The sequence below is a fragment of the Cyprinodon variegatus genome, unplaced genomic scaffold (genome assembly GCF_000732505.1).
Source record: "Cyprinodon variegatus isolate N-32 unplaced genomic scaffold, C_variegatus-1.0 Scaffold454, whole genome shotgun sequence".
Taxonomy (NCBI): Eukaryota; Metazoa; Chordata; class Actinopteri; order Cyprinodontiformes; family Cyprinodontidae; genus Cyprinodon; species Cyprinodon variegatus.
This window is the reverse complement of record NW_015150907.1, coordinates 101506-126976: the sequence shown is the minus strand read 5'-3', so window position 1 is coordinate 126976 and position 25471 is coordinate 101506. Positions and strand designations below refer to the sequence as shown.

The 25471-nt window shown below is 38.2% G+C and overlaps 2 protein-coding genes and 2 non-coding genes across 5 annotated transcripts in view; 2 read left to right on the top strand and 2 right to left on the bottom strand.

Annotated features, from left to right (window-relative positions):
- Positions 1–25471, top strand: part of fchsd2 (FCH and double SH3 domains 2) — a 71386-nt gene that overhangs the window by 13661 nt on the left and 32254 nt on the right. For both annotated transcript variants that reach the window (XM_015389324.1, XM_015389323.1), the window contains exons 3-4: positions 9246–9291; positions 24918–24997. In XM_015389324.1, the coding sequence (XP_015244810.1) occupies positions 9246–9291; positions 24918–24997 (126 nt within the window). The remainder of the gene's footprint in view (positions 1–9245; positions 9292–24917; positions 24998–25471) is intronic.
- Positions 1–25471, bottom strand: part of p2ry2 (purinergic receptor P2Y, G-protein coupled, 2) — a 56789-nt gene that overhangs the window by 23549 nt on the left and 7769 nt on the right. The gene's annotated exons all lie outside the window — the stretch shown is intronic.
- Positions 6246–6319, top strand: trnat-agu. The gene has a single exon. It is a non-coding gene; the product is annotated as a tRNA-Thr (tRNA).
- trnam-cau lies at positions 6989–7061 on the bottom strand. The gene has a single exon. It is a non-coding gene; the product is annotated as a tRNA-Met (tRNA).

Sequence of the window (25471 nt, the reverse complement as noted above, 5' to 3'; positions counted from 1 at the left end):
TTGCGTTTTCAGTTGTTTTTAGTTTTTTTGTGCCTGAATTCTGTGCAGAAATAGCTGTGCAAGTTCGAAAGAAAGAGGGGCGAGGAAGGGGGGTTTACAGTATTTGATCTTAAGGGAAGAGAAAATGATGAGTAGCCGGTGGGCTCAGAGAGTCAACTTGATGTCCTCAATCCAGCTAAATCCCCCCATTCCCTAATATCTGGCTCAACAGAGATGCACGCATCACCCACTGCTGCTGACTGGTAAAATCCTCTCACATAGAAAACGCCTGTGGTCGTATTCCTTTTATTTCGGTAATATTGTGAGCTATACTGGGTTCCTGCAGATTCAAGGTGTTTTCTTTTTGGATGGCTTGATTACGCCTCTGTGTCTTTACCTCTTCAAAGTGTTTTCATCTATAAAAATAATTACCTTAAAATCAACCAAATTAAAAGTGACAGTTTAAGCTGTTGGCTTGGGATCTTTATGCGACATACTTGTTTTTGTGGCTCTCCTTTGCAGAATGATATCTGATACCGTGCATTCATCCAGATTTATAGTAACTCCTGGGAATTATCTGTGCATATCATTAAAACATAATGGCTCTCACTGCTTAATAGGCAGATGAAGCTCACCAGTTTGAACCAGTGATGCTCTTAGAGTCCTGATGAGTGCTCATAGCTGCTCCTTTCCATAATTTAACAGCACAGGAAAGTTAAAATCAAACCCTTAGATTATTATGAAACTGTCCTTCTGGCTGGTAAAAGTAATAGGGTATGAATGTTTCAGTATTCCACAAAATTATACAGCAAAAAAAAAAAAGACAACTGGTAAGTAATAAAGTGCTATTAATCCTAATCAACATGAACACAGCCACACTGTTCGCCTTTGACTTGAGTCCCAGTGAGAGCACTGATTGAATATGTTTGGTTTGGTTCTCAGCAGCTTAGGAAGGTGTGAGTGTCGTTGATCATCAGCTCAAAGTGTTATCCTTAAATTGATTAAGTGCCAGATCCTTGAATATTGCTTTATGAATGACCAAGGACTCCCTGCGTCTACTGAGATCTGTGTAACGGGCTGTGTTTCAGCCGCTGTGACTGATTGGAGCAATAAGTCTCTGTGATGCTCTTCTCCTTCGCTTAAACAGAGCTGTTGAACTGGTAACTTATCCTTTACCTTTTTTGCTGCATTTTTCTGACCGTCATGACTCTGTTTTTAAAAAGTGGGATAAATGTTGGGCTGAAACAATTAATCGGATTAATCCTGATTAATTGATTCTTGAAATAATCGTCAACCAATATAGAAAGTAAATCAGGTTTATTTATATAAAACCCTTATCAGACAAGCGTCACAATTTGCTGTATAATATGAGGTGTAAAATACAAAGCAGCACCATATAAAATACATATAGGCAAATAAATACAATCATAACATATTGACCTCAGATTGGAGAATTTTACCTCTGCATTTAACCCATTCCAGTGTGCTGCCATTGTGTGGCGCCCCGGGGAGCAGTGTGGGGTTAAGGGCCTTGCTCAGGGACCTAGAGTGGCAGTCTGTGGGAGTGGGGCTTGAACTCAGAGTTCCAAGCTCTATGCCCTAACCTCTAGGCCGCCTCTCCCCCTGGAGACTCTGAAATGTGTAACCCACCTTTAAACCCAATTATATCAAAATTATATAAAAAAAAAAAGAATTAAAATTTTACATTTATGACCAAAAAAACTTTTTTGTCTGTATATATGCTCTATCCATAATTCCTTAAGTGGAAAAGTTTTAGTTTTGCTTGGATTAATTTCTTAGAAAAAAAAAATTGTCTTCTTTAAGGAACCTTTCCTATCTGATCATTAATCGAAAAAATAATCGACGGATCAATCGATTTGCAAAATAATCTTAGTTGCATCCTTGGATAAGTCAGAACTTTGAACAAGTTTGAGGGGGAAAAATCCTTTTAAGATTTTAGTTCTCAGTCTCTGGCATTTTTAAGATGAAATCAGAAATCATTTAATGCCGAAACCTGTAGATGTTGGAGATGAAATGTTCATCACTCTCCATGCGATTGGTTGTATTTTTGATGCAGATTCATCGATTATTGAGCATCACCGTTTCTCACGCATCGCTCATGAAACAACGATGACAAGTTCTTTTTGCAGCACTTCATTTTTATGCAAAGGGAAAACTGCTAATTGATGTAATTTATGGTTAAACAGCTACTGATATACCCGTTTTTAAGAGATTGTGAGACTTCCATGTAATAATGACAGCATTTGTATTTAACTTTATAAGATTCCCTTGTTTGAACATTCTTCATAGAGATGTTAACATTGTTCTTGCTTTTAAATGAGCTGTAATTTTAGACTCCCTGTACTTCTATAGTGCTCTTTGAAGACCCCTAAGTGCTTCCAGTCATTCACTCTTCTGTTCACATGCTGATGGTTGTAAGCTGCACTGCAGCTACAGTTAGCACGCCAGCAGCAGGAGAGGACATAAGTCAGAGCAGAGGTTTGAGCCGGCAGCCCCGGGTTACAGGATGAAATCGTACTCCCTGAGCCTTCCGGCCTGCATGTTAAGACAAACAGGCACAGTATTGATCGGTCCAACATGGGTTTAATGTCTAAGTGTAGCCCTAACCTTACTAGGGACAGGCCTTGCTAAAGTGTTCAGAAATGGGCAGATCATTAGGGGAGAGTTGTCCTAGTGGTTTGAGCAATGCGCTTGTGCTCTGAGAAGGTTACAAGTACCCGGTTCAATCCCCACAGCTTGCAATATGCGTCCCTGAGCAAGATCCCTGGGTGCTGCACAATGGCAGCCCACTGCTCCCCAAAGGAAGAGAAGCATAGCCTTTCACCAATCCCATGAGCCAATGTTTAAGGGTCATGAAATAGATCATTGTTAATTTTTAGTATCTGACTGTTTTCGTACCATCACACTGATGCCTTTTTATTCTGTTCTTCCTACAGTTTACCTGGTTTTCAAGTTAGGAGAAAACCTTTAGTGTAATCAGCAAAATGTCTGCAGAATCTGAAAGAATCTCCTCCTTTATGTCTTGTGGTGATCATGCAGTGTGAAAACATAACAACCCTCCTCTTTCTCTCTTTCAGTCTGACTCATGCAGCTGATCTGTTAGTGCAACATTAACCAGAGATTTCAGCCATTCCCTCGTGTTTAAATCCTCTTTTCGTCTTTCTTTTTTAGGGAACCCGTTGCCTCATTAAACAACACTCATACTGTATATCTATTTCTTACCCACTCTTTAGGCACTTAAGTGTTTCCTATTAGAGGCGTTCACTCTGTTTCCTTTTCTTGTTTTCTGCTTCACGCACAGCTGAGGCTGACTTGATTTCCTGACTCATACACCTTGCAGTTACAACACTAAATTCATCATAAGCAGAGCGAAGCTGAGGGAGTGATGGGAACAATAGAAGCAGTTTACAAAAGCAGAGTGCAGAAATCACACAGGATAAAAGACGACTGAGGAGATTAGTGAACAGCGTGAGTAGACTTTGAGAAGCAGAAGACGGACGAGTATATTTTATTGTTACTCAGAATTTCTACAACTTTTATACCGCTGTAAGAATTTAGCGGTGGCATATAAGCATGCAAAATGATTGTAAGCCATATCTTCACCTCATCACTGGATACCTGTGTTTACATATTCAGGCTCTGCTGTAATGTCACCATGACATCACGAAAAGTCTAGACATGCCCAGGGATCTCAGCACGTTTTGTTGATGTGCTTATTGGCTCTGTGCTGGTCTTGATTTCTCTTCAATGTTTTTAAAGCGTCTTACTAATGCTCAAATATCCAGTAAAACATTAAAAGTCTGATTGGATCAGCATTTGTTTTTGCCAATAATAACACAAATAGGGGAAATAACTTTTTTTCCACATTGATTCAGGCTTTTTTCCTATTAAAAACTGAAACAACTTTGTCTCATAAAAATAAATAAAATAAATATATAAGTGGAGGTAAACATTCTTTCACTGCAATGTAAACAGAGGTAGGTGAAATGCCCAGATATGGAATCAATCTTTACACTAGTTGCATATATGTAAGGAAAGGATAAAGAACATCAGCTTATTTAAGTGTTATTTAAGTAAGAGTAGAGATACTCTCCCAATTATAAATTAATAGTAAAAGTTGGGTGAAGTACAACTACCCCTTAAAGTAATTTTTTTTCCCAATAGCTTCTTAATTAAATGTAAATAGTCCATGCAAATATTTACTTCTCATTTCTGACTCTAGCTATCAGTAGAAATTAGTTTAATAGGCAATGGATTAAAAAAGGTTATATACACTTCACTTTTCTACTGGTTTGGTATCCCTTTGGTTTGTTACCTAAACTCTATGGGCTCCATGCAAAACTTCACTACTTCCTGTATTTAAGGTAACTCTTGTGCTTCCTTTCTTTTTCTACTGGATGAACTGATTAATCCAGGTGTGCATGACCTCAGTAACCATTGCGTGACTCATCTGGTTTAATTATTCCATCCAGTAGAAAAAGGCAGGAAAAAAAGAGCTGATTTAAGTTCAGGAAGTAGTGAAGTTGTGCATAGAGCCCATTTAAACTTTAGTCATAATCCCAATCCCCGCTCCATCTTGTTGGTCCCCACAAGTACATATAAATCATAATGTAGTTTTGGGGAAATTGTTAACAAATACATGGGCACAGACAAACCTTCTCTTTTGGCCATATGTAACTAGGACCATATGTTGACTCCCATTGACTTCCATCATTTTCAACCCTTTCGATGCCCTAACCCTGACAATAACCTAACTTTTACCAGTTTAAACCTCACCCTAACCCTAAAGTAAACTCAATTCACATTTAGCTATTGTAACTGGATGGCACCTGAGAACTGTTTGTTGGGTAAGGTGTGGTGAAACCCAGAAAACAAATGTAACCTAGCTGTCTGTTTTGCCATAAGTAAATACATTGGTATTACAAAGTAGATAAGAACTGCTGTTTTCTGCTGAAAACCCCTGCTTATGGACAGATTTTTGGGAAATAAAGAACAACTATTGCTTGCTGTGTGAATCAGCTTTATTTCAGTTCAACTGATAACTGGTAATTGCTTCATGCGTCTTTATTCATCGCTTGTAATATGGTTAACCACCTGCGCAATTTCCTGTCAAAAATTAGTGTCGTCCAATGTGATTAGTTTCCTCTTTTCATGTTGTTCTGATTACCTTATAAGAAGTTTTTATCTGAATGCGTAAAATCAAACAGACTGTAAACTGGGGCACAGATTTTTTTATCTTAAGGAAAGCGCACAGCTTCCCTGGAGGAGAGAATTATCCTTTATTTTATTTTTTGTTGCTTAATTTTGTATCTTTTGTGTTAAAATGAAATCCGTAACAGACGGAGTGGCCTGTAAAGACACACACAAAAGAACTGCTTCTCTGTGGTTCTGGTTGCTGGTAAAGATTCTCAGTGATCCAGGTCATAGTCATTCCAAAAATGTTAAAAAAAAACAACAATCCACTGGACTTTGTTTCCAAGTCATTTTCAAGACATTTCGCTTCCCATTCAGGAAGCTTTTTTTTATTCAAAATGAATGGATGGATGCCATTTTATATTTTTTATTCTCATGCCCTGGCGGATTTAGGTTTGATGTAATCTTTTAATTCAATCAACATGTTTTCTTATCACTTGCCAAGCCAGGGTCCAAAAGATAATCTGTGGAAGGAGTTAAAGACTAGGGTGATGGAAAGAAAGTCTTCCATTCTGAAAGACATTAAGCTTTTGCAAAAGGTGAGTGAAACAAATAACAATAGGAAAAAGCGAATAGTTTATCAGCCAGCATAAGCATTTGATTCTCATACAAGCAATTATTTTATTGCATTAGTAATATTTCAGTCAGGCGAGAGCTGTAAAGCCACAGTGTTATTGTGGAATACCAGCAAAATGAAAAGTTTTGCCTTTTCAAACTCTGCTTTTAACACGAAAGACTCAGTGCAGTTCTTCTTTTCAGCATTAGACAGCATTAGAAATTTGCCCTGCTGCCAGATGCCTACCAAATATTGCATCCGAGCAAGTCCCTGCTGTGATGCCATGAACATATTAATTATGTACAGGTGATCGCAATCTGGTATAATACATAGTTCTATTGTTATCTATTCATGTGCTTGTAGGTTGGGCATTCTTTCTAATTCTACGTTGCTGTCCTTCCTGTTTGGTAAGCACCACTTGGGAGTGACGGTCAAAGCGAAGGTGGGGCATCTTGGGTTCAGATATTTTATCTGTCACTGTTGAGAGTGAATGTGTGGCGCTGTGGCTTAGTTGGTTAAAGCGCCTGTCTAGTAAACAGGAGATCCTGGGTTCGAATCCCAGCAGTGCCTTTTTTTTTTTAATTAAAATTGGTAATATTACTGAGCAATGCAGCGTATAAGGCTACACACATGCTTGCTTTGAGAGATTGCTGTTGAGTCATCACAGCTAAAAAAAACAGCAATCAGCTTGTTCCGGACCGATCTCTATGATCTGATTGAATTGTCCCTATAAATTGCTTATCTGGGGTCGGGTCACGGGGGTAGCAGCTTCAGTAGGGAGGCCCAGACGTCTCTCTCCGCAGCCACTTGGACCAGCTCCTCCGAGGGAATCCTCACTAGTGAGGCCTCCAGGAGGCATCCTAACCAGATGCCTAGGCCACCACAACCGGGTCCTCTCGACATGGAGGAGCAGCGGCTCTACTCTAAGTCCCCCGCGATGACTGAGCTGTATAAATAAACTGAATTGAATTACACCAATTTTTTTTCTTCGTTAAAAATACAGTGGCAGGAAAGACAACTGATGCCTTGATTGATAATGTGTGCTGAGTATTTGTTTATATTGTTAAACAGGTTGAGCACACATTCACCTGTAAGCTTTAATTGCTGCTTTGAAATAGATTTTATGTGTTGTTTCTGGTTGATGAATGCCTCTATATGAGTATCTTAGCTGTGTTTAATATTCTGATTTAACTATGTTTAAGTGAGTTAGGGTCATGCTTTTATAAATGCAGAAAAAACTGCCCCGTGTGAGGCTCGAACTCACGACCTTCAGATTATGAGACTGACGCGCTGCCTACTGCGCCAACGAGGCCTGGAGACCCCATCACCCTCATGGCTCAGAAGAATCCAGACAGACTGTGGTGCATCTCAGGTTTCAGCTGATAGAGATGGGGGGTGGGCTGAGTACTATAAACTGCTGCAGAAGCTGCTTCCTCTGCTGGAGTGTTTAAGTCTGGTTGCTACTGAGGATTTGAAAAATCCAACCTATTCTATGTTATTAAAAACGGCTTTAACACGGTGAGGAAAAGGCCCGACTAAAATGACTTCCCTGTTTGTTTACCATATATGACATTTGCTCTTTGCTTTTTTGTTTTTATGTGTCTCCTTCCACTGTTAAAATCCTCTCAGTTGGTGGATTAGACATGTTAATGTTAACTGTATAGGATAAATATAGCTTCAAGCGCTGGTTTAGGAAGTACTGTCTTTTTAGTATCCTGGGATATTTTGCTTCTACTTCTAGCTAGAAGGTTGTAACAACTGCTTTGAAAGGGAGATTTACCAAGACAGTGTGTGTTTCCTTTGTCTACATGTAAAAAAAACCCTCAAGAAAGCTGGCGTTGCTGTCTCCTCTCTGCCACATTAACATGTGAAAGCAGCTGTTGTCAAGCTGATCAACTGTTACAATCTGCATTCTTGCAGAAAAACAAAATCCTTTCAGCTTATTGCCCCGAAACAACTCTGAATTAATCTTTTAGTTTAAATAATCAGTTTTAAAAGAAACCCTTTTAGAATACTTTTACTGTAGGTTTAAGGATTACAGCCTTCTGGTAATTTTACATGGCAGAATTAAGAAGTTAGAAAAAACATAAGCAAATCAAATGTTTTGGCTTCATCAGCTGCTGATCAGTTTTAGCTTTCAAAAGAGAGCCTTTTCCAGGACCTTCATCATCACCTTACATGTCATGGCAAGGTGGAATTGTTTTTAACCAATCATTTGAATAATTGTCAACTAATTTAGCAATTGATAAATCTTTATCTGGAGACTAAAAAATGCCTTTAGCTGACAGAGCAACCGAACCTAGAGCAGTATTTGCACCAAAATATAAAAAAATGCATAAATATTTTGCATTTAAGATAAAATAACGTTTTCATGTGTCAATATGCTCTACCCAGAACTCATCAAGTGGAAAAGTTGTTGTTTCATATGGTTTAATTCTGTAAAAACTCTTCTTTAAGGAACCTTTAGCTATCCGATCATTCATTGATTAATCCAAAGAATTATTTACAGATGAATGGATTAGCAAATTAATCATTAGTTGCAGCCCTAATTTGAAGCCAGGATCATTATAAGCTGTATAAACTTCAAATGAGCTTTCAGATCTTTCACTCTGAAGCCATTTGCCATGATGCTGCCATGTGAAATCCCCGTCTTTAATACAGGCATTTTGGTAATTTTTTCATTTGCATTTCATATGAAGTCATTCCAGAAAGCCTGTGAAACTTAAAGAGATGGATTATGTGAGGCAGACGTACATAGTCAGTGTTTGACCTGCACAGACGGATCCGCGAGCTCTGAGTTTGGAAAAGAGAATTTCTACTCTCTGTTTGCATCAGTGAGGTTTCTGGCCTGAGATGTACTTACACACTCATGAGACTTATGATATATGCTCCTAATTTTTCAGAAACCAACAAAGTAAAGATAAGTTTGCACATAGAGGAGAATCAATGTGACATTTAAGTCATTTGTTAAATATGCTGGGGCTGACCAGCAGTTCTAAACCAATAAAAAGGAACATTTTCTTGGGGGAATATTTTTTCTTTTAGTTCTTTATTTTCAATGGTCAAACGTGGGTTCTTTTTTTCCCCCCTCCAAAGTAGGTAGCCGTTATTTTTATCCCTGGGTATTTAGATGCTGCAGTGTTTTTGCTTCCCATGGTGAACATTCCTGAGCTCTGATAAGAACTGTTGTATGGAACAGTGAGGACACGTAGAACTAGATTTTATAGATGAGGGAAATGTTGTAGTTATTTTTAGAAAGATCTGTTGAGATCTTCTTAAAATGCTGCATCATCATAGGTATATTTAAAGCTGTGGAAGTGCATCAGAGATTCATTTCTCTCATATCAGAGAACAAGGCTACGCCTCGTCCTGACAGCATCCTGTAAATTGAAATGAATTTGATTAAAAACTGAATTGTCCAAAATGGGTTTTTATTGTTTTTGTTCATCCCTTTGTTACCAGTTAGTTAAAAAAAAATCTGTCTCTCTGTTGGCAGGAGCTACAGCTTGAAGAAAGGACAGCTGGAGCGGGACTATGCACAGGTACAGTACAACTGACTAGACTAAAAAAATGTGTGAGCCCAATGCTGTCATGATCTACTCTTCTGAGATTGCCGGACAATATTGCTAATTTATAGATAGAGGAACTGTAGAAAGAGCCACAGATTAGGGTTATAGTGACAAGTTTTCCAACCTCAAAATCTTGGAAATTGCAGAATTCAAAGGAGGGTTTTATTGCTTTCAGTAAATGCCCCTTTTGATCATTCAGAATAGTATTAAAAATGTGTTACATTCATAATTAGAATGTAGAATAATGAACAAAACATAACCAACTATCAGAGAGAGTGTACCAACCTCACATTTATGAATCCTGTGTTGCTCGTTGCCCTTTGTATTGTTCTGCCCACACAGCTCTACTGTATGTATGATGCAGCACTCCCAAAAGCAATCTCCACCATTGTTTGTTTTAAAAGCACAGAACCATGTTAAAAACAAATAATTGCTGCACAGAGGTTACATTTGGTCTAAAAGCTAGCTATCTATGAGAAGCTGATGGCTGAAATCTGGGACTCAAGTTTTCAATGCTGCATTGAGGACAGCAGCCCACCCTTCCACCAAGCAACTAGGTGCAGCTTTTACCTTAAGGCTCTGGGTAAAATTTCATTAATGGTTCATCCATAAAGAAGATCACAGCAGTCAAGAGGTGCAGCGATGAGGAATAGGAATAATATGAGGCTCATGCAATGCCAGGTAAAGACATTTGGAGGTACATGTTCACTCTGGAGCTTAGAAAAAGGATTCAGATAAACAGTCCATATAATTAATTGTTCAATAAACTGCAACGTGCTGTGCCTTGCGGAGGTATTGACGCGTCTGGAAAATGGTAAACCCCAGTCCGCTTCATTGGGATTTTAAGTGATAGAGTGACCTAGATCAGTCTGAAGTGGAAAAAAAAAGCTCAAGTTAAAGACTGTTGGCCAGTGTGATGTACCTTATTTAGAAAATAAATCTTCTGAGTATATACTGAGTTCATATTTTGTAGATCGAGATTTTTGACTGTAGTTCTATATGCAGGACTTTTGGGCCTTGTCTCAGTGTGTTGACATCTACAGACTGATTTTTATCTCACTCTTCATGCATTTTCCAGCTGAGACCAAGATTATCAACTAGATTTAGGTCAGAACTTTGATTGAACCTTACTTAAATGAACATTATTTTGTCTAAATTGCCGGAAGATTAACCACTCTCCCAGTTTCAGGTATTTTATGGTTTCTGAAAGGTGGTCTGTTACTTGCTTTCATGCTCCTTATGAGTGTCCCCAAAGCATGGCACTGCCTTCACCATACTTCAATGTAATCAGGGTTCCTTAAAGGGGTCATAGAATGCAAAACCGAGTTTACCTTGTCATAGATGAATAACGATAATTCAGTGGGTGAAATAAACGTACAGAGAAGTTCAAACCCAATCGACACCCCATTTCACTCACAATTCTAAACTTCCATCATAAAACAGGCGAATCCAGACGAAGCCCCGAAATTGACGTCAACTCGTCGCTGTACTGCACTGTAGTCGACCAAAATCCTGGACGATTTTGAAATTCCCCCCTGATGATTTTTTTAGGTATGAAAAGTAGGACATGTCCGGGAAAAAAACAGATGTCTGGTCCCCCTATCATATCAACAATTTCAATGTTTCGGTGAGTGAGTGCTTGTTTCTACGATGCGTCTTTGCTCGGCAGCTTCGCTCGTTGTAAACCAACCAATCAGCGCACATCTCATCTAAATATTCATGAGCATACCATAAAAGGAAGAAAACCTGTTGTTTCATTCTAGGGCTTTTAACCAGGCTTGCATTGGGATGCAAAGAACAGCAAATACCCCATTTTCAGCCCAACCAATGTTACACACCCTATTCAGAGACCTTAAGGACCAGCATCAAATACACTATATAATCATTCTATTACCCCTTTAAAAAGTCTCAAAAGGCATTGAATTCTTCAGTATAAAATCAATGCTTTAATTGTTGTTAAAATGTGTTATATCAGTCTTTAAAAGGTCTTAAAATTGTTACCACACCATAAATAGGATTTTATTTTTGTAATCCATATCAAACATTAAGATAATTGACAATAATTTTCTAATATTTACCAAACCACTCGCTGTAACCATTATTGGTTCTGTCCCGATAGCGGAACCAATAAAAACGGTTGCGGCCAGACCTTAGGATGATGTTCTACTCAACATTTTATCTGGACAACATGAGGAAGTTTAAATTCAACAAACAAAAAGTTATCCTTCCAAGAGTTTTCTGCATGGTTAAAACCACTGCCAGGGACTGTAGATGAAGCACGATGGAAATCAAGGCAGTGGAGACGCATGTGCGAAAAATGAAACTCAAAGCATCAAATTCAAATTATGGAGAAGCCGAAGGTATTTCTTCGTTCTGTTCCATCCTTGTCTCTGCAACGCCTCCACAGAATCTCTACATCAACAACATCGCTAGTAGAACCAAATCTCCGGATGATGTATGGCAGTATGAAGACAATGAAAGTAGAGGGATTAAGTAGGGAACAAAAAAAGTTAGTGAATTCAGTTCAGTAGTTGTTAAAAAATATGTCTGTTATTTGGGTGTTTTTAGCTCTCTTCCTATATGAGAAGTTTTTCAAAATTTGAAACATGTCTACTGGGCCAGAAAGTAATGGTTTATGTTAAAATAAACATTTGGGGTAAATTTGTCACTACCAGGTTTTTCTTGTGTTTATTGTAAAGTTAATTTTAAATTTTTATTTAGGGTGGCATTAAAAACTCTTCAAAAGTCTTGAATTTAACTTGCTTTATGCTGTAGGAACCCTGATAATGATGGTGAGTTCAGGGTTATAAGTAGATATACAGTAAGTAGACTTGTTTTTGTTTTGTATTGGTACTAAAAAGTTTGGTTTATGTAGAACAATCTAAACTGAGCACATTCTACCGATCCTTTATTGTGTCCCCTCAATGGTTTATGGCAAAATGCTAACATGACTAATCAGGATTTTCTTTCTGTATTGGATTTCTTCATGCTCTTCCCTCATATATGCCAGATTTATATTTAAAGAAAGAAGAAATCCACCTGAGCAGTAGATCTTTGCAGCTGCTCCATAGTTACCTCCTGCACAGTTACACATTAGATGCTTCTAAATTTTAAAAACCCATGATTGTTCTTAAGAAGCTAAATGTGTTTTTTACCACCAGTTTTATTACACATACCAAAGGGAGGGTAACTTAAAAGATGTGGTGTCTATTTTGCATGGTTCTTGAATGATTTGGTTTCCTGTGGTCAAACTGACAGATTTCAGGCCCTCATTATCCCCCCTCTCCCACATTGCCTCGCCTGCTCTCCTCTTGATACTCCCTTAAGTGATGTCTGCTCCACCTTAGGGATAGAGGCTGCCTAGCAACAAGCCCTCTAATCAGTTAGACAATGGAGCTCCTCCTAATTGTAGGTGTGTGTGTTTGTGCGGGAATGTCGGAGCACAATAGACTTTTAAAATAGGATTTTTGGGGGGAATCCTATGATTTAACTGTGTTTTAGCAGCTAAAATAGCAATTTATTTATTTCAAGGGTATTTTTGGCTTTTGTTGTTCTTTACCATCGATACCCGGATAAGCAATATATCAGGACTATTGGCTGTTTCAACGAAGTAGGGGCTTTTAAATAGGCATAAAAAGAAAATGTCATGTACAATTTAGAAAACAGACCTGAGGAAAATTCACTAGGGAAATTAGGAGGGAGGACGGCCAGAGAAAGTTAATATGCTAGCATTTAACCCCTGTCCTTTCAGTTTGTCAAAGCAGGCGTCTCCTGTGAAGGAGTCAGCTGCAATTACCAGCAACCAATCAAAGGAGGCATGTCCTCTGTGCACACGAGGGTGTGTTTTGCATGCGAGAGTTAGCCGCTTGTCTCACATTCCCCTCCTACGACTTTAGCATTACAGGAATAGTTTTAGGCTTAGGTCACAATTAACTGTTCAGCCCAAAAAGGCCTGCCTGCCTGCTTTCTGTAGCCGCTGCTCTGTTTCTCTGCTTCTGCAGAAACACGCTGCAATTTGACATTAATATGATGGGGGAGTTGAGGTTATGTAAGGTCTGTAAGGTTTTATAGTAAGAACTGAAATGCCTGTTTATGGTGGATAAGTCACGGGAAAATATACATTTTTTGTTGCATTTGTTATTTTTTGTGACCAACATTTTTTAAGTTTCTGGACTCTCATTTATTTCTATAAAAATCAAAGTTATTAAGTTAATAAAACATCCTCTTCAACATCTTCATCCAGATTTATTTCCACATCTGAATAGAATGTGTAGAAGCCTTAAAGTCAAGTTATACATTATTAGGTTTTTTCTCACACTTCTTATTCTTTTAAAATCCATTCTTTCTTATTGGTTGCAAACTGCACTGCAATGTGAACCTATCCAAGAGACATAAAGGATGTCCTTCGACTGACTTCAGACACCTTTAAAAAAAACTGAGCTTCTGGAGAAACAGATCCTTGAATCAGTACCATGATCTGATGTTAGAAAATCTTCTAAAGATGTTCCGTCTCAAGTAAGTATTCTGTTAATTATGATTACTTTCTCCCCTGTGTAATCACTAGATTATAAAGAGTCTTGCAAAGTATAAAGTCTGTGCAAAATAATGATAGATATGTGCAAAAGCAAAGGATTATCTGATTAGTCCTGAGGTTGTTTTATGGATTAGAATCTTTAGTGTATGTGTGTAGGAGTTTTTTTATTCTGAGGGTCACAATTATTATTATTTTTGGTGAAGCTAAAGAAACAAGAACAGACCTGATGTCCTGATTATTGCACAGCTCACAGCCTCCTGTATGACTTGGCCGCAGATTTGTTTGCATGAAAATAACTAAGATCACCCAGGATGGATTTCTATGCTGGGTTTGAATGGTCACTGTAAGGTTTGTCTGTGTACATCCTGATCAGGCAGGATGCATGTTAAAGCCAGCTCCAAACCAAGGCTCTGCCTGTCAACAGATTTCAACAGATTTGGCTCAGAGAGTCAAAACAAACTGCGAATCCATGAGTCACACATGAATAGCGAGCAGAATGAAGATCGTGAGAAACTCCTAAGGGTTGAAATGTTGGCAACATAAGTAGGGTTTTTTTAAGGAATGGACAAAGAGATGGAACTACAGTAAAAAGAGTAAATTTTGCGTTTGAAAAAAGTATTTGAACAAACATAAAGAATTTAAAAATGTGTAAAAATCTTGTGAAGACTGCTGAATGTATCTTATTAAGATGCAGTTTATACTTGATTGGAATACGTAAAAAAAAAAAATGGTAGTGAGAAAGTTTTTCATTTTTTCCCTACTGTTTTTTTCATGCATCTTTACAAACACCTAACTAGCATTACCATACAGAATCAGGGTATTGTCAGCTTTTATCTTTTCCTAAACAAATCATCTTTCATCTCTCACTCTGTTCAAGTCCTCTTCCATTCACACTCCTCTCCATCACCGCTAACTCTACCTCAGCTCTTAGTCAGCAGACGAAGAGGTCAGAGTCGAAGGAAACCAACACACACACAGCGACAGGAGCAGAATGATGCAGACGGCAAGAGAATCAAGTTTATTGATTGAGGAGGAAGTTGAGAAAGTAAAGAGCTTTAAGAGACAGATGCACTTCAAGCAGGTAGAAATCAGAGAGATGACAGGTAGAGACTTAGAGCACAAGTGGTAGAAAAAAGGAAGCAGTAAACACAATGCAGAGGTATCAAGGTGACTTTGGGGTGTTTGTTGGCTTCATGAGAATAAAAAAAAAGTCCTTTAACGTTTGAATAGAACCACACAAACCGAGTGATTTAAACATAGCATAAAATTTGCATTTCAATCTTAAAGACTGCTTTCTTTACACACATTAATTAAAACAAAGAAATGCTTTAACAATTTTTTTGTGTTTTGGGATTGAATTTAATTTAATGATTTTTTTTTCCATTCTAAATAACCCAATAACACAACCTATTTCCTTTCAATTCAATTCCGTTTATTTATATAATGCCAATTTACAGATTTTCAACATTTGTTTGTTTTGTTTTTCCACAAAGACAACACACTACATGCCAAAGTTTCCATTTAAATATAAAGACAGTAAAGGCATTCATAAAAATAAAAAATAATGGAAAAAAAAATGTAATACCCGATATTTCTATAGGAGTTGTTTAAAAAAGTGTTTTTTGTTGATTAAATCTGATTAAAATTTTTCTACATCTTCTTTTGAAGTCTTTTTATATTCATTTTAAACCAGAAAAAGTTTCTATGTTAGTCCTTAAAACAGGGTTTTTACATTTAACAGTTTTATTGCCAATTTGCTTGTATAGGATATAAATAAATTTTGTTTTTGTGCCGGAAGCTAGTTGGAGAAAATGGAACTATACAGTTATGCAAAACAGAATTATTTTATTAGATTTAATGTAAAGATGAAAATACATTCAGGATGTAACTGATTTTCACAACATCCCCAAAATTCTACCTCACCTCCTCTTTTGTTCTCTATTCCTTTGTTAACCTCTCTCTCTCTGCTACATACACACATCACACAGTTGTCCAGTCAGGACATCCTGCTGTCTGGGCACCATGTTTACCACCATGATCACATAACAGGATATGTGTTCATTTCGTATCATTGTTTAACTCTATGCGTTTACGATGACTAAAAAAAAAGAGCCGTTTGTACCCCAGCTCGGACGCATAGGAAGGACTGAGGGGTTGCTATAGCAACACACCATTGAAGTAGCTGTCAGGTGATGACAGAAAAAATGAGGATGGAGGAAAGAAAGGAAGAATAGCGGGGGGAAAAATAGAGGAATCAGAAAAATGGCCATCTGGCTGAAAAATGTGGAGGATATAAACAGGAATTGGACTAAAGATGAAAGGAGGGGTCGCAAACGAGAGGCAGATGGAGGAGAATAAAAGAGCAGCACATTATTAAACGCTAAGATCTGTAGGTCAGTTCTCACCCTTACAGTAGATAACAAGTCTGTCACCATGGGACTTAAACTGTCTGCTGAGTGACAGAGAGTTTCTGAATCAGGAAATAGAGGATGTCTTTTACTGGGTCTGATCATGTGAATTAAGACCATGATGTGATGGTTTTATCTTGCCTTCCCTTTATACTGCCTGATTGTTTTCACATTTTACCATACTGTTACCACAAAACCTTGGGTGTGTTTTACTTTGAGTTCATGTCTTACACCATATTTTTATATTCTCAAATATATGAAAAGTGTTTTGTACAATTTTGTTGAGCCTTTATTACTCTGGTGCCCCTAAATATGCTGCTGGGTTGAGGTTAATCCAACCTCCCGCGTCACAAGATGATGTACAACCCCAATCTTGCCTACCAACCTGCATGTTGTGTCTGAATCTGTGGGATTAGGTGGAAGTGGCTATAGTGCAGGGCTATATAAATGTAGTCCATTGAACATTTGACCATGTTTGCATGTTTCATAAACTCAGTAAAACCCCATTTATTCTTTGAAAGTCTCAAGGATATTTGGAGAACACTGGTGACCAGACATCATCATGGAGACGTAGGGACAAATAAACAGGTCAAGGAGGAAGTGCACCTTTATTAAACATTATTAGAATTGTTAAACATTGCAGAGAACATTTAGTCCATAATCCAAAAATGAAAAAAATCTTGGACCTAAAGCCCTAGACCTAAAAGGCCAGACCAGCAATAGAGAATATGCACTGAAGAAACACTCAAGAGGTTTATAATCTACATCAGTGGTCGGTAACCTAAACTGCCCAAAGAGCCAATTTGGACCAAAAACACTGATTAAATGTTTATCCTGGACCAATTGTCACATCATGTGACTATTATGCTGTATGATATTCAGTGCTTTAAGTCTGTTGCATCGATAAATTTATAGAAACACAATAAAGAAATCAGATTTTTGGTGTTATTTTTATTTTAAGGAATTGGGGAAAAAAATGGAAAAAGTTCACATACCTGCATAACAGCGGTACTTGTTTGCTCTGTAAATTTTCAGACATTTTTGAAAAAGCTCCAGGGAGCCACTAGCGGGGGCACCAGAGAGCAGCAAGCGGCTCTGGAGGTTGCTGACCCCTACTCTACATATGTCTTTTATGGAAGAATGGCAAATTCACATTCAAAGAAATGCTGTCTTATCCATTAAATTTCTCACAGGTTATCTGAAGTTAATCTGTAGAAAGATTACATGGTTGATCAGTGGAATTTAATAGCAAGGTTGAGAATGCGCCTCCATACACATTACTATATTTTTGTGTGTGGAGTTTTGAGGAAAATAAATTAAAGGCACACCGTGTAACTTTTGGCCACTAGGGGGTCGTTAAGCACCCCTTGTGGCCACAAGCGCCACAGCACTGTCGCAAAAGTCAACAAACAGGCAGCCAGCCAGCCAGCCACCTGTGTCTTCTTTATTTGTTGAGCGCTTTAAAACAGCTACAGCTGAAAACAGGGTGCGGAACATAACATAACTAACATAATAAAGCACAATAAAATAATTAAATACAGCATAAACTCCTATTTAGTCCTGTCTGTGTTAAAAGCCAGCGAATAAAAGTCTTGAGCCCTGTTTTAAAATGCGGCCAGGGAGGAGCCTCCCTAATGTGCAGCAGGAGGCTATTCCATAAAAGAGGAGCAGCGATAGGGAATGCTCTGGCCCCCAAATGCTCCCGACGCGCTGCTTCAGCTGCTCAGACGCGCTGCGCCTGCTGCTCAAAACGCGCTGCGGGACATTTTGCTGCGCCTTGACGCGCGTCCATCATTGACTTTGCATGTAAACTCGCTGCTTCTGCTGCGCCTGCTGCGTCCGGTGTGAACGTAGCATAAGCTTCCTCTTCATCCTCAGTACCTGCAGGAGCTGCTGTTCTGCTGACCTTTTGAATGGGGATCATGCTAGGCATCTAGCTTCCGCTTGGAGGGGAGAGATACACTGCTGTTCTCTAGAGAGCACCGCCGAGGCAGGCCGGCCGGACCATGCTGATGACCAGTAGCGGAGATTCAGTGAAAAGCAACTGGGTTGGATCGGGAGTCTCGATTAGCTTTTGTTTGTAGCCAGGCTTGGACTGTTTATCTGTAATACCAGGCATTTGCCCGGTGGGCCGGTCCTAATTTTAGCGCGCAAGGGCCGGCCCTCCTGATATCATACCAGCCCCAACACTTACTCTCAAGCCGAAGCTCCTACCTGTGACAGTAAATAACTCAAGGAGCTCAAGAAGTAATACAATATTAACTACCTACATGATGGATGCAGTATATATAGCCCTTCCTTGTCATGCAGATCCTTGTGATGGTTGGCACATGGTGTCATTTTCTATTTCTTCAAACTGTAAAATCCTTGCAACAAACTAAATTACAATAAAATTAAAATGCTTTCTTTAAACCAAACTACGATGTTCCTCTTATGTTTGTCGAATTTATGGTCGAATATTTTACAAAAATATGTTGCGGTGCATGATGAGGTGTTGCATATAAAGGCTAACGTTTCCCATCTTAGGTGCATTGCAAGTGTGGACGTTACACACCATGCTAATAACCAAAGCCAGTAAAACCGCATTATAGAAGTCTTGGTGATGGTTGTCGTGTGATGCTTGAAGATGGATCGGTTAATGCACAATGTGTATTCGTATTGTGTTTCGTATTGGGTACTGGGCGTTCCCAGTCCGAGCCTGTTTGTATGTTGGCCTGAGGAATTTAAAATAACTCATATGCGTCAACTCTTTAGGTCACAAAGTCTACGGTGTTCCTTTAAGTGAATTCACTATAAATGAGGCTCTAAAGTTACAAAATGTTGAGAGTGAAGAGAAGTGTCTTTACTCTGCATCAGGGAAATATCAGTGATCAACAGATTAGATGGTTAGATCCTCTTTCTTTCTAAATCATGGTTGCAAACTAATCGAGGGGTAAAACGATAACAAGTATCTTTTCTTTCAAAGGTTTTTTCAGACTTTTGGTTTGAGGTTTGTGCGATTATTTGCAAGGATGTCTTTTAAAAAGTTAAAAATAGAATAATTGTGGTTATAAATGGGTGAATGCTGCAACAGAGATATGGAAGATGTGGAGGAGAAGGTGAGAAACCCCTGACTATGTGTGTTGGCATTTTTCCCATGACGTTGCTTCAATAAGGAAAGTCTTTGCTCAGCTTCTTTTCTGCATCTTCAAGGTCATTTGCTTTTTGTCTCGCAGTAGAAGAAAGCTTGCTGATAGGTTGTCACACTCTTTTAGAATTTATTACAGATATTAAGGAGATAATTGCTGATATATAATGAAAGAATGGATTTCCAACATGCTAACAATCCATTAGTAAGTTCTCCTTTGAACATAATTTCCAGCTAATCCTAAATAAAACTAGAAATAGAAGTTTTAAGAAGCCTTGTTTGGATCCAGTTTTTTCCAAATAACAAATTAGATTTAGTTAAAAAAAAAAAAACAATAATAATAATTATCACTGCTGCTTTGCTTCTATGTCTTGTTCTATAAAACCTTAACAATTTTAGGATTAAGCTGTTAAGAAAGATAAGATGAGATAGGCTCATCTATCCTAAAACATCGACAACTTGTTCAATAGTCTTGTCAAGAGTTGGCAAAAAAAAACAAAAAAGCCCACATGTACAGAGAAGGCTTTAACACATACGCATGATGCAAGAACTCATTGCCTTTTTTTGAAGCAGGAAATCAAAAACTGCTCTGACATTTAGTATGGTTATATAACTTATCAATTATTCCTATGAAAGTAATAAGACATTTTCTTTTTTGATTGGATTTTTACACCGATTTAATCAGAAGTGTAGATTAAAAACAAGCAGTCATTGCACTAAATGTTTCTACATTTTGGTTTTGCTCTTTTAACATAAGTGTTTTAGGCAGCTATCATCTGGTCAATTAGTCAAACAATCTACTCTGTTACCCAACCTGCAGTCATGGTTTTCCAGATGTAGTTGTATAATGATTTTGTTGATTGCATTTTTATTTTTTATTTCTTTTACATTCTCCTACAGATTTACAGCAAGGGATCTGCTACCTTTAAAACCCAAAGGGCCCTTTTACCCTGAGTCCAACTCAATAACAGTCGCTGGGGCTCCCATAAGCTTATTATGCTTGTTAAATATCTGCTATAGGAGATCTGTTTCCATTTCAAATGACAAAGAGTTCATTTATATTTTTAGGTTTTAGAATACGGACAAACAGAAAATGTACCATAAAGATGAAGCATGCAGTTTCTTCTAAAAATATGATTCACTCAAAAATATAATTTAAATAAAGCCTAAAAACCCATCTGTTCAAGACTTCATACATCCACTGACTACCAACTGTTTTTAATTTAGTGTACATTATATTACCGTATATTATATTGTATATTTTGATTGTTTGTTGTACAGTGTCCTGATGAGCGCTTTGAAGGAAATGTATTATTATACATTTTTGGAAAATAATGTAATGAAAAAAAACGAAACGGAGATACTGTTGGGACTAAAAATAGATTAAAATAGATTAAACAAAAACGCAGTCATGGTTCGATTAATGTCATTATTTTGCGAACATTTTGTTCAAACCTTAAAGTCAGGTATTTGTTATACTTGATTCAAAACTATTTGTTATTTCTTTATCATTTTTATATACTATTAAGAACCATTGTAGAGGGTCCAAAGAGGGACACCAGGAACTTTTGAGCGACAGGTTACAGACCTCTGATTTACAGAACGGCAGCAGAAATCATGTAGCCAAAGACTGTTACCTGCTGGAATGAATTTCACTTATGGGTTCGGTTTCTTTTCATAATTCTGTGTTTTATGCCAACAGGATAAACATGTTACTTACCGTAACTCCTCTGCTTTGGTTTAATTGGTTCAAGATTGTTTCCCATGGTGAATGTGAGATGGCCCTTTGTGCTGCTATTGGTCACGTGTTTTCTTTTTAGTTTTAGAACTCTCCCATGGAGGCCATTTTTTTCTAGTATCTTTTCATTTAGTAAGCATTGATCTAGGCAAGTGAACCCTACATAGTTGTAGTTGATTGTGATTCCTTTGTGACCTCCTTGAGTTTTAGGTCCTATCCACATCGAGATAAGATGAAACTTCAAAGTTATTTGGTTGTTTAAGCTGTGTATGTAAAGAGAGCATGCATCTTTGAAAAGCTGAAACGGTCCCAAAGTGGAAAGATAAGAAAATGGCCAATTTTATATTTCAGCGTGTACGAAAGCTGCATCTTTTTCTTTATAATGAGGAAGTCATGACTTAAACTACCTCTGTAAGTTGCATGCTCCTCTTTACTGCCATATTGCTGTTTAACTTGCATTAGCTGTCTGTGCTAGCCTGATAAACCAGACTAAATGTGAGATTAAATGTGTAATTAAGTCTGGCCCCGATGAATGAGACATCCGAAGATTGTTGATGAGAACAACCCGTTGTTTTTCAAATCATGTCTGTGCCTATTGGCCAACGCTCTGACCAATGAGCGCAACTGACTGTAAGCGCGACAGAAAGCTGGTGGGGGAGTGTAAGCAAACAGCCTGTCGGTAAAACAGCGAATACATCCTTCTTAAAAATGAATGAGCATAGAGCCTGTTCCTAATCAAGTTTCAAAGAAAACCCCAAGTCTAATCATTCCAAAACTGATTCCAAAGCTGAGTCAAAAATCGGCATCAGAGCCAGCGGTCCTTCACACACGACTATGCTGAGAGGGCCCTGGCTGCCGTTAGCCTCGGAGGTCCGCTGGTTGCCGTGGTCCTTCCTAACTTCAGAAACTGTTTTTTTAATTACGCATTAAATCGATAAATGGACCATATAGTGATGCTTTAAAATATACTATTCTCGTCTCAAATTATCTTAAAACGTTCCTTTGTTGAACAACAGCAACAGAAAATAGAACTTTTAACATTCAATGGTGCGCTCCATTGAAAGCTGCTCCTGCTGCAGTGCATGCTACTGTTCAATAGTTGTTGTCATCTTCCTTGTTGTGTTTTCTCCTGCGTCGCACAGCTTTGTCATCCCGCCCTCAAAACCCCGCCGCCTTTGCATCCAGAAATTCAAATCTCTGCATTGTGATTGGCCTGCCAGTTCTAGAGCCTTTGATCGAGACTAGACCAAACTCACAGGCAAAAAATTATTTTGGCCGCTGGAGGGTGGGGCTAGTTTACTAGGCTGTCTGTGCAGTTTTCGCAAGCTAAGTTCACATGGACACAAATAATCTGATTTAAAGCCCGATCAGATCAAGAAAGTTTCATTAAAAAATGTCAGACTGAAGATTCTAATCTGATTCGGTCCGATTGGAGAGAAATTTCATATCGTTTGTGAGAGACTTCTTTTGAAGTTCGCCATTCTGATTGTCGTTCATTTACACACCAATTCTGATCTTTGGAGTAAAAAATCTCCACTTCACAAGTGTGCAACGTCAGCATGACATTTTTACACGAAATTAAAATTTTGGCGGATTCCTAAACGATTTAATCTGATCGAACACTTTGTACATGTATACACACGTCATGATCTGATCATTCATTTAAAAAGAGATTTTAAATCTCTAGATTGGATTGGGGAAATGTTCTGCATGTAGCTACTGTTTTTGTTGGTGGGTTGTGTGATTCTGTGGCAGTGTGACAGCACCTCCAAATGGCCTGGCATATGTACTACAGCTTTTTCTTTGGTGCAGTTTACACTTGTGTGGAAGCAACACTTTTGTCTTTGTATGGATTAGGATTAAAGCCATTTGAAGTAATTTTGGAAGGTAGGGCAATCCTTGAACACTTGTCTAAAATCCCAAAGCTTTAGTAATGGTTTTAATACCCTATCCAGGCTGAGGTGGATCTTGTTGGATTTGATGTTGTCAGACAGGTTTAATTTAAGGGATTCTTGATTGTACAGGTCTAAGATCCATCAGGCCAGGGTGCGGCTTGTCAAATTGCACTCAGCCTAGGAATTATTTTGATCACAGTAAATTAGTATTTAGATCACTTTTTTCTAGATTTATCTAAAATATTCAACATCATTCAGTTACCTGCTCATGCATTAGGAAGGACTTTCCTTTTTTTCTCAGGCTCTTCAGGCTCCCTTCAACAAAGTTGCTCAGAAACTGTGAGACTTTCATCACCATCGTTCACACACACTCCACCCTTCCCTCCAGGGTCAGAGAGGAAGAAGGGTGACTACTCTTAAAACAAACATGTTTTTTCATGCAGAGGACAGAGCAGTTTCTGTGCAATTGATTTTTTTTGGTGTGTGCTTTAATTCAGTTTCTGTAATCCTTTCTACTCTCTTTGGCAAAAGAAGTTGACTTAAAGTCGATGTTTTATCATTTTTTTTAATAAGTCAACACAGAGATTTCAGCCCGATCACCGTTCAGCCCGATCACCTTTAGCTTTGATAGTGAATTTTATTTATAAGCAGTTTTAAAAGATAAGTATTTAAATCTTACACTTTCTGTTACTCGTAAAAAATCAAAAGATTTTAAATATGTGTTGCAAAGGGAAAATGTAGTGAGCAATTTATGCTGAGAGAGAAAGGAGATAGGATACCCAGATAGCAAAGGGGCATTGGTAATTGGGATGAGGGGAGCTGCAGTAAAGCACCCGATAAAAATGCTTTTGAGAGACATCTTTGCTGAGACAAACAGAAAATGAAGGAAGGGATTTCTAAATGAGAACTGAGACCAGATTTAGATGCAAAACTAAAGCTGTGAGCATTAAATGATTCTTCCCTAAAATGCTGCTTATGTCTGGGTTGAATTGTTATGTTAACTCCTTCTAGTTTAATAGCAATTTTTTAATGATGGTTTTACCACCCATGCAGCCATTTAAACGGATCCTTAGAGACCAAAGTGCAGTTTCTCTCTGTGTGGCTGTGCTGACACACTGACCCAGTCTGCAGGATGCAGGGTAGCCTCTATAACTTCACACCCAGGAGCTACTGGTTCACACAGATTTGAGCCATTTAATAACAAAATTGCATGTTGAATTTAACAAACTTAGTTTGTTCTTTTGTCGTAATATGGTCAGTTAGATCAAAGTAAGATTGTGTTGGACATTTCTTAAACTCATGACCTAAAAAGTTACTCTTAAACTTCACCAGCAGTGAAAACCCTGAAACAATCTTCTTCATATTTTCCAGATTTCCCACATCTTATCAGAAATAGCCATGTTAGGTCAGAGATTGAACATCTGTGCTCTGTTTTATGTCTGACCTAAGGCGTCCTCGCTACAGTAAACCCAGAGCCTGTGTGTGTGTTAGACCTATCTTAATGAGGAAGGTCTACATTTTTACTTCAGTCATTTCCTCAGTCTGTCAGTAGCTTTAATGCTTTCTCTAAGGTCATAAAGTAAATATGCTCTTTTAGTTGCTTATGTAAACTTTACTCTCTGTCATAACATGTTTGTCCAGCACAACATCTCTAAGGTGTTCAATTGGCTTTGCCAAATGAAAGCTGTCAATCAGTTTTCCTTTTAATGCATTAATATCAATGAGACTTTTAACTCTAAAGGTCATTACCAGTTTCATGTGGTGCTCTGACTAAATAAAGAGATGTTAAGGTTTGTGATGGCACCAGAAATGATCTTCTCTTGTGATTTGACAGCAGAAAATAATTGTGTTATCACGCTTTTTTAAAAGTTCCCCATTGCTTTGCTTGTGTTTTTAGGCTCTGCAGAAGTTAGCAAGTCAGTACCTTAAGAGAGACTGGCCTGGAATCAGCCCCGATGACCAGAGAACGGATTATAGGTTGGTTTGGATATATTTTGTTCTTCACCAGAAGAAGAAAGGGAATCTACATAACAAAGTCAGAGTCTTTACCGTATGCAGAGTGGACCTGAACAAAGGCAGACATGCAGTTACAGTGTTACTTTCTCATCAGTCTGGATCCATGTTATGTTGAAATGAGTCATTGAGTTACTCTTAGATTATACAGAATTGTCAAATGTTATCGAAAATAGTCAATTTAACTCAGAGGAAGATGCTTCGAATTTTAAATGCATGAAAAACTAAACATGTATTTGCAGTCTGAAAGTGAGACTTAGGCCCCGTCCACACGAAGTCAAAACGAACACGAAACGCTGATATTTTCCAAAACGTTTGCCGTAAAAACGGAGACGTAAAATAAATGTGAGCGTCCACACGAATGCATTAAAAAAACGCTGCAAAATGTATGCCAGGCCTGTAAGTGGCGCTGTGGTGCCAAAGCAAAAATAAGCGACG